The sequence below is a fragment of the Electrophorus electricus genome, chromosome 17 (assembly GCF_041902795.1).
Source record: "Electrophorus electricus isolate QZ-2024a chromosome 17, ASM4190279v1, whole genome shotgun sequence".
NCBI lineage: Eukaryota > Metazoa > Chordata > Actinopteri > Gymnotiformes > Gymnotidae > Electrophorus > Electrophorus electricus.
In genome coordinates this window covers 1460001-1472801 of record NC_137513.1, presented here as the reverse complement: position 1 = coordinate 1472801, position 12801 = coordinate 1460001, and the positions used below count along the sequence as shown (strand labels likewise).

The following is a 12801-nucleotide window of genomic DNA, read 5'->3' as shown; positions in this document are numbered from 1 at the left end:
CATATGAAACAGTACTATGTGAAGATCTGTAACAATTGGCAGATGAAACTAAAGAGGGATTAGACGTGACGGTTCAGATGTTACTTCTGCTACAAGCACTGACACTGAGCCCCTCTGCAAACCTCTACATCACAATGTAGGTAAACCTAAAACAAACAAACCCACTGAAACAACATTATATGCAGAATAAATCCATGTTAAATTTGATTAAAATGATTATTCTGTAAAAAGAAACAAACAAGTGCAGTTAAAAAGGTCCTAGGCTATCATGAGGAGCATGTGATTGACTTACGGATTCATAAATGTCCTCGGTCTCCACATTTTAATCCTGAGCCATTTGTGAAGTTTGGGGTACTTTCCTCCTTCACCGGCCTGAACCTCTAAAAAGTCAACAGCAGCGGCAGTGTGCTGCCAAGTACAGCTGCAGGACAGGCAAACCACCACGATGGCACACAGTCCAAGCAATAAATGGAACAGTTCTTTTGCCTGGAAGCTCATTAAGACACCCTCTGTTATGCAGACTCCATCTGCGCTCGTTGTTGGGGTCGACACTAGGAGTGGCACAGCACACGTTGAGAAGAAGCTCCAGCTCTGAGGCCTCACGCTTAAGGACAAACATCTCCACAAACACTGGCTCCCCCAGCACGGGCGTTACTGGTGTGTGGCCGTGTGGCCCTTATGAAAGCTCCTAAAGGAAGAATCTGCCACAGAGCCATTACTCCAGGGCTCAGACTCACAAAACATCTGAGGCACAAAGCTAGGATTTCTTTCATTGAGTGAACTTACTTGTTGCATGTATTTTTTGAATGAAAACCACAAATACAAACCTGTAGCAAATCTCATCTGGGCACATAGCGCCCCTTCCTTTTTTATGGCGTAAGTGTTTGTGGATTTTGTAGGGCCAATAGCAACACTTACACTGCTGCTATTATTCGACAAAGCAAATGTACAGGACAGTGTCATTCTGGGGTGGAAGCAGCTAATTCAGTTAACACCTAAAGAGTTTCGTTATAAATTATACAACATATATGCATGCAAGTGTGATTACCTAAATGGGGCTTCTCTGAATAGTTATGCTTGTCCAGAGTGAGAAGACTTCTCTGCCAGTATATTCACCCAAAATATAACATTGCCCTCAATAACCTGCAACTAAAATGGTTGGCACAGTTAAGGATACTAAGAATTACAAATGTGAACAGGCCAAATAATTCTATAAACAGTTTTACAGGACATAAGACCATGCACCTGTGACTGAATAACACAGCTTGTGAAAGGAAACTGGAAAATCACTATGTGAGCACTGTGGTGTTTGGGCAAACAGTTCACACTTCAGATGCGTAAACCGAATCCAGACCCAGTGAGGCACTGTTATGTTAGTATACAGAAGTAATTTGTCACAGTACGTCAAAGACAGCTGTAACCCTTGGTCTCCGGTCTTGCTAGCCTCTGCTGAATCACAGAAAAGGCTGATCAGGCATTGATGTATGAAGTGTATATAGGTGTGTGTATATATTAGTGTATCTGGGGCACGAGGGGGTTGAGTCACAGAACATATCATAGCTACTCCCTTTGAAATAATCTAGCATTCCTTCATAAAGAAATTCCCTCAGCAGCAGCCTGGAAGATGACAGAGGTTAATACTCATGAGCCTTACCACGTGACAGCTCCTGTAACCTGCAAGATGACATAGTCTGATGTCTCCATTATGTCATACAAACACTGTCGGGCAATGTCCCTAGCGTTGTGGTATCCGCCATTCTGGTCTGCATAGAAGATTAAATTCAATTTAGAATAATTTCTTTAGACAATCTACTGTGTGAGAGGATACCATAAAGTCAAAGGAGCACCAGCTCACCTTGGACATAAAGATACGCCGCTGACATAGTGGACTTGTTGGAAAAACGAACATGTCATTGGTTTTACACATTACCGCATCCACGCTCTGGATAGTATGACACTGTATTTCGTACATCTGCAACAAATTTAGTGTCACACCTTGCAATAATATGACCAAGTCTTCGACCTCACGACCTCATGGCGTAATTGTGAAATAACGTTTGCTTACGAGTAGACTATTCTAGTTGCGAAAGTGAGCTCCTGAAACGGTTTTGAAACACTTGAGTGAGTTTTTGCCGCCTCAAACAGCTGTCTGTCATTTGCATCTAGACGAATGGAAAAAAAAGATTCAGCCAACAGATAGCGGCGTCGTTTTCGTATTTCCCTTCAAAATGACATTGTAGGTTACGTATCTTTGAACAGAAGACCGTAACACTAGAGGATCGCCTGATATACAATGCACGATACATGATTTACTCTTTTTTATTAACCTTTCAAATAAACTGAAGCAATAATTAACAGAACATGTAGGAGTAAAACGTAAAGTACAGGTTTATTCCGCTAGGTATTGTGTGCTCCTGTGCTGTCATCATATATTGGGTTTCTCAGTTGATATTCTGTTGGAGAGAAATATAGACAGAGGGAAACACGTTAGACCAGTGTTTATATCAGTAATATAATAGTAGTCTGTTTGGTTTTTTCCAGACATTGTTTCTTTATCCATCAGGAATGGTTCACACTTTTACTAAACTTTTTTCAAGAATCTGAAGCCTTGTAACTCCTTTTAGGAATTTAAGACTAAATTCCACACAATGACCTTGTCCATGTTTCGTGCATTAACCTCCTGAGGACTCAGCAGTTGCTATTTTGTTGTCTTTCCTGTTATTGACATCAGCAGTTTTGTTTTGGTAAGAAACATGTCACTCATATAAAGTTGATTAAAAGACTTTCCACCAGACGTCAATAGAGAATAAGCACAAGACTACATGTGGCTATTCCTGGACACCTACAAACAGCAGCATGGTCCCAAATTCAATTTTCCCATCAAGTATCAGACTTCTTTATTACAATAATAGTGAAACACTTATTTTTGTTAAGTCCGAGCATACACTTTATGCTGAGGTATTGATCCTGATTTTTTTTTCCATGAACTGAATTTTTATATGTACTATATAACTTAGCAATATAAGAACTAATCCAGATATTTAAATTCTGTCATAGTTTAGAGGTTTTATAGTTTGTAAACTAATATGTAAGTATACAGCATAGCAGTATTAATTTTACCTGAAAAGAAGATATTTAAATGTAAACATTTAAAAGCAGTATGGCACTTGTAGCATATTATACTGCCCTGTTCTCATAGTGAGAAGCTGTGCTGCTTCACTTTAATCATTCAGTTGGAAATGTAGCTTTAAAGAAATTTTTTAAGAAATGCATATTTACCTTTTTTTCTTCTCTTGCCAGGGCCAGATGACTTTTGGATTTCTGACTGATTGGCTAGAAGATTACACAACAGGAGCTTTTAATTATTTTACTAATAATTTTAGCATCCTTGTTACTAGACACTCTTATCACACCTGAACAAACAAATAAATAAATAAATATAAAGTCTTAAAATACCATAGAACGTTGCTTTCCGGTTAGCCTGCTGATCTGGTGTTGCTCTATAACCTGAGGGAAAAGCATTTCTTATCTTGTTAATGGATTTTATTGCCAATTATTAATGAGTGTGTTGATACCAAAGATGAAAAAAGTAGGCTTCACCTCTTGGGCAGGGGTGTGGCCCAGTCTTCCCTCTGCTAATTAGATTAGGGTGGTGCTCATCATTTTCTTGAATACAGAAGATTCATTATTAAAATGAGGTTCACGTCACAACCAATCACAGCACAGTGGTCTAGCAATGAGTACAGTCTTAAGTAAACAAGTCATTTTATACATCTTGTTGCCACTGACAGTCCAAACCAATAACAAATGCAGTTTTTTTTAATCAGGTGTGTTTATAACAAAATATTCTGATTAATTCTGAAGTATTTTATTTCTGTGGTACATTTAGTAAGATGGAGATGACAAATGAATAAATCAAAGCATACCATAGATAGTTGGATTGTCTTGGTGACCTTAAAAATAATTAAAAACAACAAGCTAGATTATGCAATTTTCATTAATTTACCATGCTGCAGTTTATATCAGCTATATATATATCAGTGATTTCTGACCCCTACACAAAACCATCTGTTGTCTGTGAATGATGTTTCCACACAGTTGTAGTTTTGGAGGGAGATTAGGGGATGTTTCCCCGAGTAATTCCTCATCACACTATTCATAGAATGTGTTAGAGTGGGTGGTGTGAGTGATGTCCCCTCACACTAATCATATAATGTGTTGGGTTTGGTGGTGTGAGTGATGTCCACTCACACTACTCATATAATGTGTGAGGTTGGGTGGTGTGAGTGATGTCCCCCTCACACTACTCATATAATGTGTTACTACATATACTACAACACTGCACACTGTGGATACTACAACACTGCACACTCTACATACTACATCACTGTATACTATACATACTACAACAATGCATACTCTACATACTACATCACTGTATACTATACATACTACAACACTGCGTACTCTACATACTACATAACTGTATACTATACATACTACAACACTGCACACTCTACATACTACAACACTGGACACTCTACATACTACATCACTGTATACTATACATACTACAACACTGCACACTCTACATACTACTTCACTGTATACTCTACATACTACATCACTGCATACTATACATACTACAACACTGCACACTATACATACTACAACACTGCATACTCTACATACTACATCACTGCATACTATACATACTACAACACTGCACACTCTACATACTACATCACTGTAGACTCTACATACTACATCACTGCATACTCTACATACTACATCACTGCATACTATACATACTACAACAATGCACACTCTACATACTACATCACTGCACACTCTACATACTACATCACTGCATACTATACATACTAAAACACTGCACACTCTACATACTACATCACTGCATACTCTACATACTACAACACTGCACACTATACATACTACATCACTGTATACTATACATACTACATCACTGTAAACTATACATACTACAACACTGCACACTCTACATACTACATCACTGTATACTATACATACTACATCACTGTATACTATACATACTACAACACTGCACACTATACATACTACATCACTGTATACTATACATACTACATCACTGTATACTATACATACTACATCACTGTATACTATACATACTACAACACTGCACACTATACATACTACATCACTGTATACTATACATACTACATCACTGTATACTATACATACTACAACACTGCACACTATACATACTACATCACTGTATACTATACATACTACATCACTGTATACTATACATACTACATCACTGTATACTATACATACTACATCACTGCATACTATACATACTACAACACTGCACACTATACATACTACATCACTGTATACTATACATACTACAACACTGCACACTATACATACTACATCACTGCATACTCTACATAATACATCACTGCATACTATACATACTACATCACTGCATACTCTACATACTACATCACTGCATACCTGTCAGGCCAGAGGGCTCCAGCTCACTGTCATTATTCTGGCATCTCTCACCTTTTTCCTTCTGAATGTTTACATAGTCCTCCTCGTCAGCCTCCGTCCCTGGGTTTGCACCACCCTTCCGACAATTTTCTTTATTTTCAGACAGATTAGTTTGTGGTTGTTTTATACAATCACCTATAATAATAATAATAATTATTATTATTATAATAAAAGTTTTATTCATATTATACCTTTCTTAAACTTAAGGTCACTTTACAATAACAATACAGATGGAGAGAAAAAACAAAAACAAAACATATTATTTAACACATTTAACAAATTAATTATCAACTATTAACAGAAACAAGGTGTTGAGAAATGTTGAGAAATTAGGTCCATTTTAAGTCTGGATTTGAAAGAGGAAAGTGAAGAGAGAGATCTAGAGATTGAGGTAAAGTGCCTCATAAATTGGGGGCAATTACACTAAAAGATCTGCCTCCTACAGAGACCAGTCTAAACATGGGGGTGGAGGAGAGACCTGTACCAGAAGACTGAAGTGTACAGGTGGAGCAGAATAAGTGTAGGAGTTTATCTAGGTAGGGAGCTGCAAGACCATGCAGGGGTTTGTAAGTAAGCAGGGGGAGTTTATAATGAATGTGTCCAGGGACGGGGAGCCAGTGTAGCTGATATAGAATTGTGGTAATGCAGGCTAATTTTTTAACATGTAGGAGAATTCTCGTGGCTGAATTTTGAACATGTTAAAGTGAGCGGATGGTTTTGTTTTGAGAGATTTGCCAAAATCAAGACAGGAGGTGATGAAAGCATGAAGCAGAGTTTCAGCATCTTGTTTGGAGAGCATGGGCCCAAGACTAGCGATATTGCAGAAATTAAAAAAGGTATTTTTAACCAGTGAGTTGATGTGGAGTTCAAAGGAGTCAAAAAGTACACCAAGCACATCAATTCACCAAAGGAGCCAAACTGCATGCGTGGACTGGACCAAGACATCGTCTAGGTTGAATTTAAAATTGGGGAATTTAGAGATTTTGGAATTAGAACCAATAAATAGAACTTTTGTTTTGTCAGCATTTAATTTTAGGAAGTTTATGTTCATCCACTGTTTGAGATCTTGGATATAGGAGACTAAAACAGGAGGTGGTAGGGTGGTGCCAGCCTTGGTGTTAATATAAATCTGAGTATAAGAGCATAACAGTGGAAATGGAGACCACGCTTGCAGATAATCTAACCAAGGGGTAATATAGATTATGTACAGGAGGGAGCCAAGGACTGATCCCTGGGGAACACCTTGAGTGACAGTATCAGTGTACGATTTGTGTCTATGACAAAATCAGATCTATTAGACATACAGGAGGTGAACCATTTAGGAACTGTGTTAGTAATGCCAATGGTTGGGAGGCGGGTGACGTGTGTGTTATGTTAATTGTGCCAAATGCGGCACTTAAATCTAGAAGGAGGAGAATACGCAGGTCACCAGGATCAGTAGAAGATCACTGACCTCTGTGGTCAGGGTGAATAAAGCTGGAGAAGCATCCAGTGGAAAAGGAGCAGGTTAGTTGGAAAACACTACTTACCCTCTCTGTGTGGTGAGTTGACAGAATTAGAATCCGGTTGGCCTTTTAGACATATTCCTGCAAAAGTAAATAAGGCATTTTTTCTTTTCTAAAACTGTTTTTCAGAGTACAATGGCATAAGCGATTGAAGGGGACAAAGTAAAAAAAACCACTCACTTCTGATTATGAAGCTCAGACTACATATAGTCAAAAGCAGAATGGTGAAGAAGCCAACTCCAATGACAACATAGTACCATGGGAAATCCAGACCTGTGTTGACCCAAAAGACACAAGCTCTTATAACGCTATCGTGACAACACTAACGCAATGAATCAGTGTGGTAGTAGCCTGAAATGTCACATGGACACAGTCTCAGAGCATGCCATACCATTAGGGTGTTATAGACCCACTATAATGGCAATAGTGTTTGTTCACTTCTAAGATTAATTTGCAGAGTTGTATAGAGGTGTAATTTAGGACTGATCCTACCTAGCGGTGAACAGGAATGAGATACATGTAAAGGAACATTTGGATGAATTTGTTTCGAACAGATATGGTAAAAAAAATGTAATCTTATTTATCAGTTTCACAATGTGAATGATATTTACATTTATATTTTCTCTGTTTCATAACGTGACTGATGTTTACATTTATATTTTCTCTATTTCATAATGTGACTGATGTTTTTATATTTTCTCAGTGCTGTTCGGACTGCCCAGCTTTCATTCACAATTGAATTTTTCATGCTGTCTAATATGTCAAAAATGAGATTAAATGGTGTGCAGTAAAATCCAGCTCAGATAACACACCGATATAAGAGCGTAGCCCCTCTGTGCCCTGTGTACAGGACTGCTGCTTCAGCTTACCTTCACTCTGGCCTGCGGGACCCCCAAGGTCTTGTCTTATCTCCACCCGCTGACACTCCAAGCTCAGCTCACAGCAGTACGTGCCCAGGTCGGAGGTCTGGAGACCACGAATGAGGATGGAGAAGTTTCCTCTGTGGAACAGGTAGGGGAAGGCGGTCACCCGACCACCCCTGGGGTCCTGGAAGGTGATGTGGCCCTGCGGCCCCATGCTCAGAAGGGTGGAGGTCTGGCTCCATGTGGCTTTAGATGTGCTGTTGCTCTTCAGAAGAGTGCACGGGAGCGAGACCACTGAGCCCAGCGGGGCATGGAGGGTGGTGACCCCACACGTATCTAAGCAGTTCAGACCTAGAGCGTGACCACAGGGACCATCAGCATGAGTCTGACATTTTCTACACACGCACGGGTGCAATTCCAGCTCATCAAAGCCTGTTGACTACAACCTCTAACCTAATACAGCTGTAAATATAATTAGCTCATAATGATGCTTTTTCTCTAAGACAGAAGGAAACATTTTTGTAACTTACCATCTGAGGATAAAATGGCACACAAAAATGTCAGACCCTGAACTAAATATTTCACATACATGTTATGCCAGAAACCAATGCCAAGTTCCAACTAAGACCTGAAGTTAGAACAGAAACAGATCTCATGAAGATAGATGTCTTTTGTTTGCTGCTCTAAACACAGGTATTATGTAAGTGGAACGTACACAGAGGCAGAGTGTCTGAGCTCAGTGGTCTTCCAGTTATGTTCACCACATCCTGTTGACGCAAATACTGATGCACATTGCACATCACATAGTCCACCTTAATAGCATGGACAGTATAGAAAGAAAAGCTGATCTACCTTTACGAACATAAGCAATGTTTCATACAACTTCCAGGTTTATGAATTGTTGTACAGACAAAAAAGTGTTTGTATTGTTTTTAATTATTATACCTGTAGATCAGTTTTCTATTTGATAAAAACCTGCTGCATGATCAAATATTAAAATTTTTTTATGGGATCTCACACTTAATTAAGACACCCATAATGGAAAGAAATGCTTTTCTGCTTATGACACCTACTTTGGTATCAGCCCAGCCCACCAGTACCAGGTGGCCCAGTTCAGCCAGGGCTTTTTGGCTCCTGGGTGCTAACAGAACCATAGACAGACTCAGGGAAACTCTGTCTACTCTTAGTTTGACTTTACACAACAGAGCCGTGCGGGGCCCACACAAAACACGGTCCTTCCTGAGCACTGCAAAACCACAGAGAACTTCCTCCAAATGGTATTTGTTCTCTTTGTTTCTGTCATTGTTGAAATCCAACTGATAGTGTGACATTTTACTGGAGGATTTTTCAGTACTGCACAAACATGAACAAGCTCTGAGTTTACTAACAGAAGTAAGCTCCTCTTCAGACAACACCCAGCCTAAACGTGACAGTAACTTCACGATGCTTGGTTCCTTCAGGTGGCAGTGCTAATAAGAGTACATTAGACTGCATGTTTTGACTGATTTGTTTTCAACTTATGATGTTGATGTACACTACCTAAATATTTCAGTTGTTTTTACCATCTATCTGTTAGATTATACCAGTTACAAGGCAACATATTATGACAGGAAACGTGTTTTGTGTAAATTCTTACATAGATGAGATGTTTGTTCTTGATCTCCAAAGGTTACAGACAGTCCAATTACTCATCCATTTGTAGCAATCATGTGACCGCAAATGATCACTTGTGCAATTTCAAGTAGACATGCAGTAGTGAAAGACATAAAAGTTATGTTCACTGAGTAGAGGATCCGGAAGCAAAGTTGAATTTTCAGATACACTGTGGGCTTGACAGCCGGCTGTGGTAAGCGCCCTGCTTGTGACCACGCTGAGAACTTGTTCTCATTCTGCTGCTTTCCATATGTAAGCTGTGATGCTTGGGATGAATTCTCTCACCAAAATGTTTACAGTAGCACTCCTGATAACAGGTAGGTCTTTACATACAAAATATACAGAGATATGTATGACAGACCATGACAGACTTAAAGACGAAAAGTGTAGAAATACTTCAAAAAATGAACAAAAAAGAACTTTATTCTCATTGTCTGTTTTTCCTTTTGTCTTCTCTTGTGAATCGCAGGCATGTACACAATAGTGGCATTCAACATATATAAAGCAAATGTGACGATCCATCATAGAAATGAGGACCCGCTGTTTGGACAAATTATTGTTCAGTCCAAGAATGGGTTAGTAATTTTTTTCTGAATTAATTTTGGAAATAGTTGGAAATAGTTCTATTTATTGAAAGCTTATTTACCAAAGGTGCTGATATACAATTTTGAAGATTAGTAAAAAAAACAAAAAGTTTATGTTTTTTTAGGGTGTTTGTCCCTTCTCCTACCTCTGGAGAAGTTTTTAACTGCAGCCTGGACAATTGTTTCAAAGTAAATGGCACAGGTGAGTCTGTATGTGTCTGTGTGGACTTTTGCATATTTATGTGTTAAAATAAACAGCTTGAAAAAAATATTTTCTTGTATGACTAAAATACAACATATGCTAATCTAACAAATATGTGGCAGTGGGAGGAAGGAAAGGCTTGAGACCCATAACATCAGCATCGTCCCGCTTGAATAAAGAGACGCTACTGGTAACGTCGTCTTTTTCTGACACATTTCCATGCATCAATCCATTTTCAGTGTGATGCTGTTGGTAATTTGCTAAGAATGTAACACGTCTAGTTTTATAATGTAGATTTAATTTTTTTAAATTTATGTGCCATTATTTAATTTGTTAAGAATGTAACACGTCTAGTTTTATAAGGTGGATTTTTACCTTTTTTTCATTTACGTGCCATTACTGATGTCATGCTTTAAATCAGACAGTTACAGTTCTGAAAAACTGCGGTTTCCCCTGTTTAAGGCGACAGACTTGCCAACTTCTGTTTAAGAAAGTGTTCTCCCTGACGCGATAAACAGGAAGTGGAAAAATGCTCCATATTGTAACAGTTTTTCTGTTTATGACCTAGTTATTACCAGACTAGTACTCAAGATGTTAAGAAATACGACTGCATGCTTCGCAGCCGCACTCTCAATCGTGATGTGAATTATGATGTGTATTAATCGTGGTGCTCATCTCACTTCTGTCCTGCAACATGTTGCCATGGTACTCCAGATGTTTTGAGAAAAATGAGTTCCTTTTTTGATCATTAGCCATCTTCCCCTTTAGTGTAGTAAATTATTCATAGTCAATTATTTGTAAGAAAAAAATCATTTTAAAATACTTTCCTCAGAAACGTATCACTATGAAAAAGAAATGTGTTAGTGAAGACAAAGAATGTCTGAGGATCCGGAGGGATTATGTATGGAGATGTCAGACAAATCTCACATCCTGTTTTCAAAAACACTGTGTAAAAATGAAAATAAAAACAGAATGAAGTGTGTAAAATATTAAATTATATTTGATTGAAAATAATATAAAGACAACATATCAAATGTTGAAACAGAAATTTTATTATACTTCAAAAAACCCGTTTTGAATTTTATGCCACATTTAAAAAAACAAGGGAAAACAGGGACTGGAAAGGTTGTGTAATGGTAAAAAATAGTGGAACATCTCACAACTAATTAGGTTAATTGAGAAAAGTCATTAAGATGATTGGGTGTAAGAAGTGCACTGCAGAGAGGCGGAGTCTTTAAGAAGGAGACATGGGGGAGGGGTTCTGTGTCAGACTGCACAGGCAGATAGTGCAGTGATTTAACAATAATGTTCCTCAATGTAAAACTGCAAGGAATTTAGGGATGTCATCATCTACAGTACATAATATCATTAAAATATTTAGAGACTCTGGAGAAGTGTCTATTCGTGATGGACAAGGCTGAGAACCAGTATTGGATGGCTGTGATATTGGGACTCTTAGTTGACACTGTGTTAAAAACACAAACAATTTTGTAGGAGTAATCTGCATGGGCTCTGTGGCTGTGAACACATCACGTCACTACATTCACAAATGCAAGTTAAAACTCATGCAACCATGCAAAGAATGAAGAAGAACGCACATATAACCAAGATCCAGAAGCACCTCTGCTATCTCTGGGCCTGAGCTCATTTAGGATGGACTGAACTGAACTGAAAAACTGTCCTTTGACAGTCTGAACAATCAACATTCGAAATTCTTTTTGGAAATCATGGCTGCCACATCATCTGGGCTGAAGAGGAGACAGACCAGCTGGCTTATCAGCGTACAGTTCAAAAGCCCAGAACTGCGATGGTGTGGGAGCCAGCATCTGTGAGTGTGTGGAGGCCAGCATCTGTGATGGTGTGGGGGCCAGTGTCTGTGGTGTGTGGGGGCCAGTGTCTGTGGTGTGTGGGGGCCAGTGTCTGTGATGGTGTGGGGCCAGCATCTGTGATGGTGTGGGGGCCAGTGTCTGTGGTGTGTGGGGGCCAGTGTCTGTGATGTGTGGGGGCCAGTGTCTGTGGTGTGTGGGGCCAGTGTCTGTGATGGTGTGGGGACCAGCATCTGTGATGGTGTGGGGGCCAGTGTCTGTGGTGTGTGGGGGCCAGTGTCTGTGATGGTGTGGGGACCAGCATCTGTGATGGTGTTGGGGCCAGTGTCTGTGGTGTGTGGGGGCCAGTGTCTGTGATGGTGTGGGGCCAGCATCTGTGATGGTGTGGGGGCCAGTGTCTGTGGTGTGTGGGGGCCAGTGTCTGTGATGTGTGGGGGCCAGTGTCTGTGGTGTGTGGGGGCCAGTGTCTGTGATGGTGTGGGGCCAGCATCTGTGATGGTGTGGGGGTCAGTGTCTGTGGTGTGTGGGGGCCAGTGTCTGTGATGGTGTGGGGCCAGCATCTGTGATGGTGTGGGGGTCAGTGTCTGCAGTGTGTCTGTGATGGTT

The 12801-nt window shown here is 39.6% G+C and overlaps 2 protein-coding genes across 2 annotated transcripts in view; one reads left to right on the top strand and one right to left on the bottom strand.

Annotated features, from left to right (window-relative positions):
* Positions 1-2305: 2305 nt before the first annotated feature.
* Positions 2306-8648, bottom strand: LOC113584381 (uncharacterized). The gene is made up of 10 exons (XM_027021238.3): positions 8461-8648; positions 7937-8281; positions 7248-7340; positions 7092-7148; positions 5575-5697; positions 3927-3953; positions 3601-3666; positions 3457-3507; positions 3280-3333; positions 2306-2453 (listed from the first exon to the last, which is right to left on the bottom strand). Exons 1-10 carry the CDS (start codon positions 8519-8521, stop codon positions 2398-2400), a joined length of 933 nt encoding a protein of 310 aa, XP_026877039.2. The 5' UTR covers positions 8522-8648; the 3' UTR covers positions 2306-2397.
* A 1035-nt stretch (positions 8649-9683) lies between these two features.
* The window catches only part of itgae.2 (integrin, alpha E, tandem duplicate 2), a 12750-nt gene continuing 9632 nt past the window's right edge, over positions 9684-12801 (top strand). Inside the window, exons 1-4 of the mRNA XM_027021212.3 lie at positions 9684-9900; positions 10053-10158; positions 10293-10369; positions 10492-10559. Coding sequence (XP_026877013.3) covers positions 9846-9900; positions 10053-10158; positions 10293-10369; positions 10492-10559 — 306 coding nt within the window. The 5' untranslated portion in view covers positions 9684-9845. The remainder of the gene's footprint in view (positions 9901-10052; positions 10159-10292; positions 10370-10491; positions 10560-12801) is intronic.

Excerpts from the sequence above, each read along its gene's own strand:
- LOC113584381 (XM_027021238.3), bottom strand. The coding sequence starts at position 8,521 with ATGTATGTGAAATATTTAGTTCAGGGTCTGACATTTTTGTGTGCCATT. Across the intron at positions 5,698-7,091 it reads CAACTCACCACACAGAGAGG|GTGATTGTATAAAACAACCA; the intron begins GTAAGTAGTGTT and ends TTATTATTATAG. Across the intron at positions 3,954-5,574 it reads AAACATTCAGAAGGAAAAAG|GTCACCAAGACAATCCAACT; the intron begins GTGAGAGATGCC and ends ATTATTTTTAAG.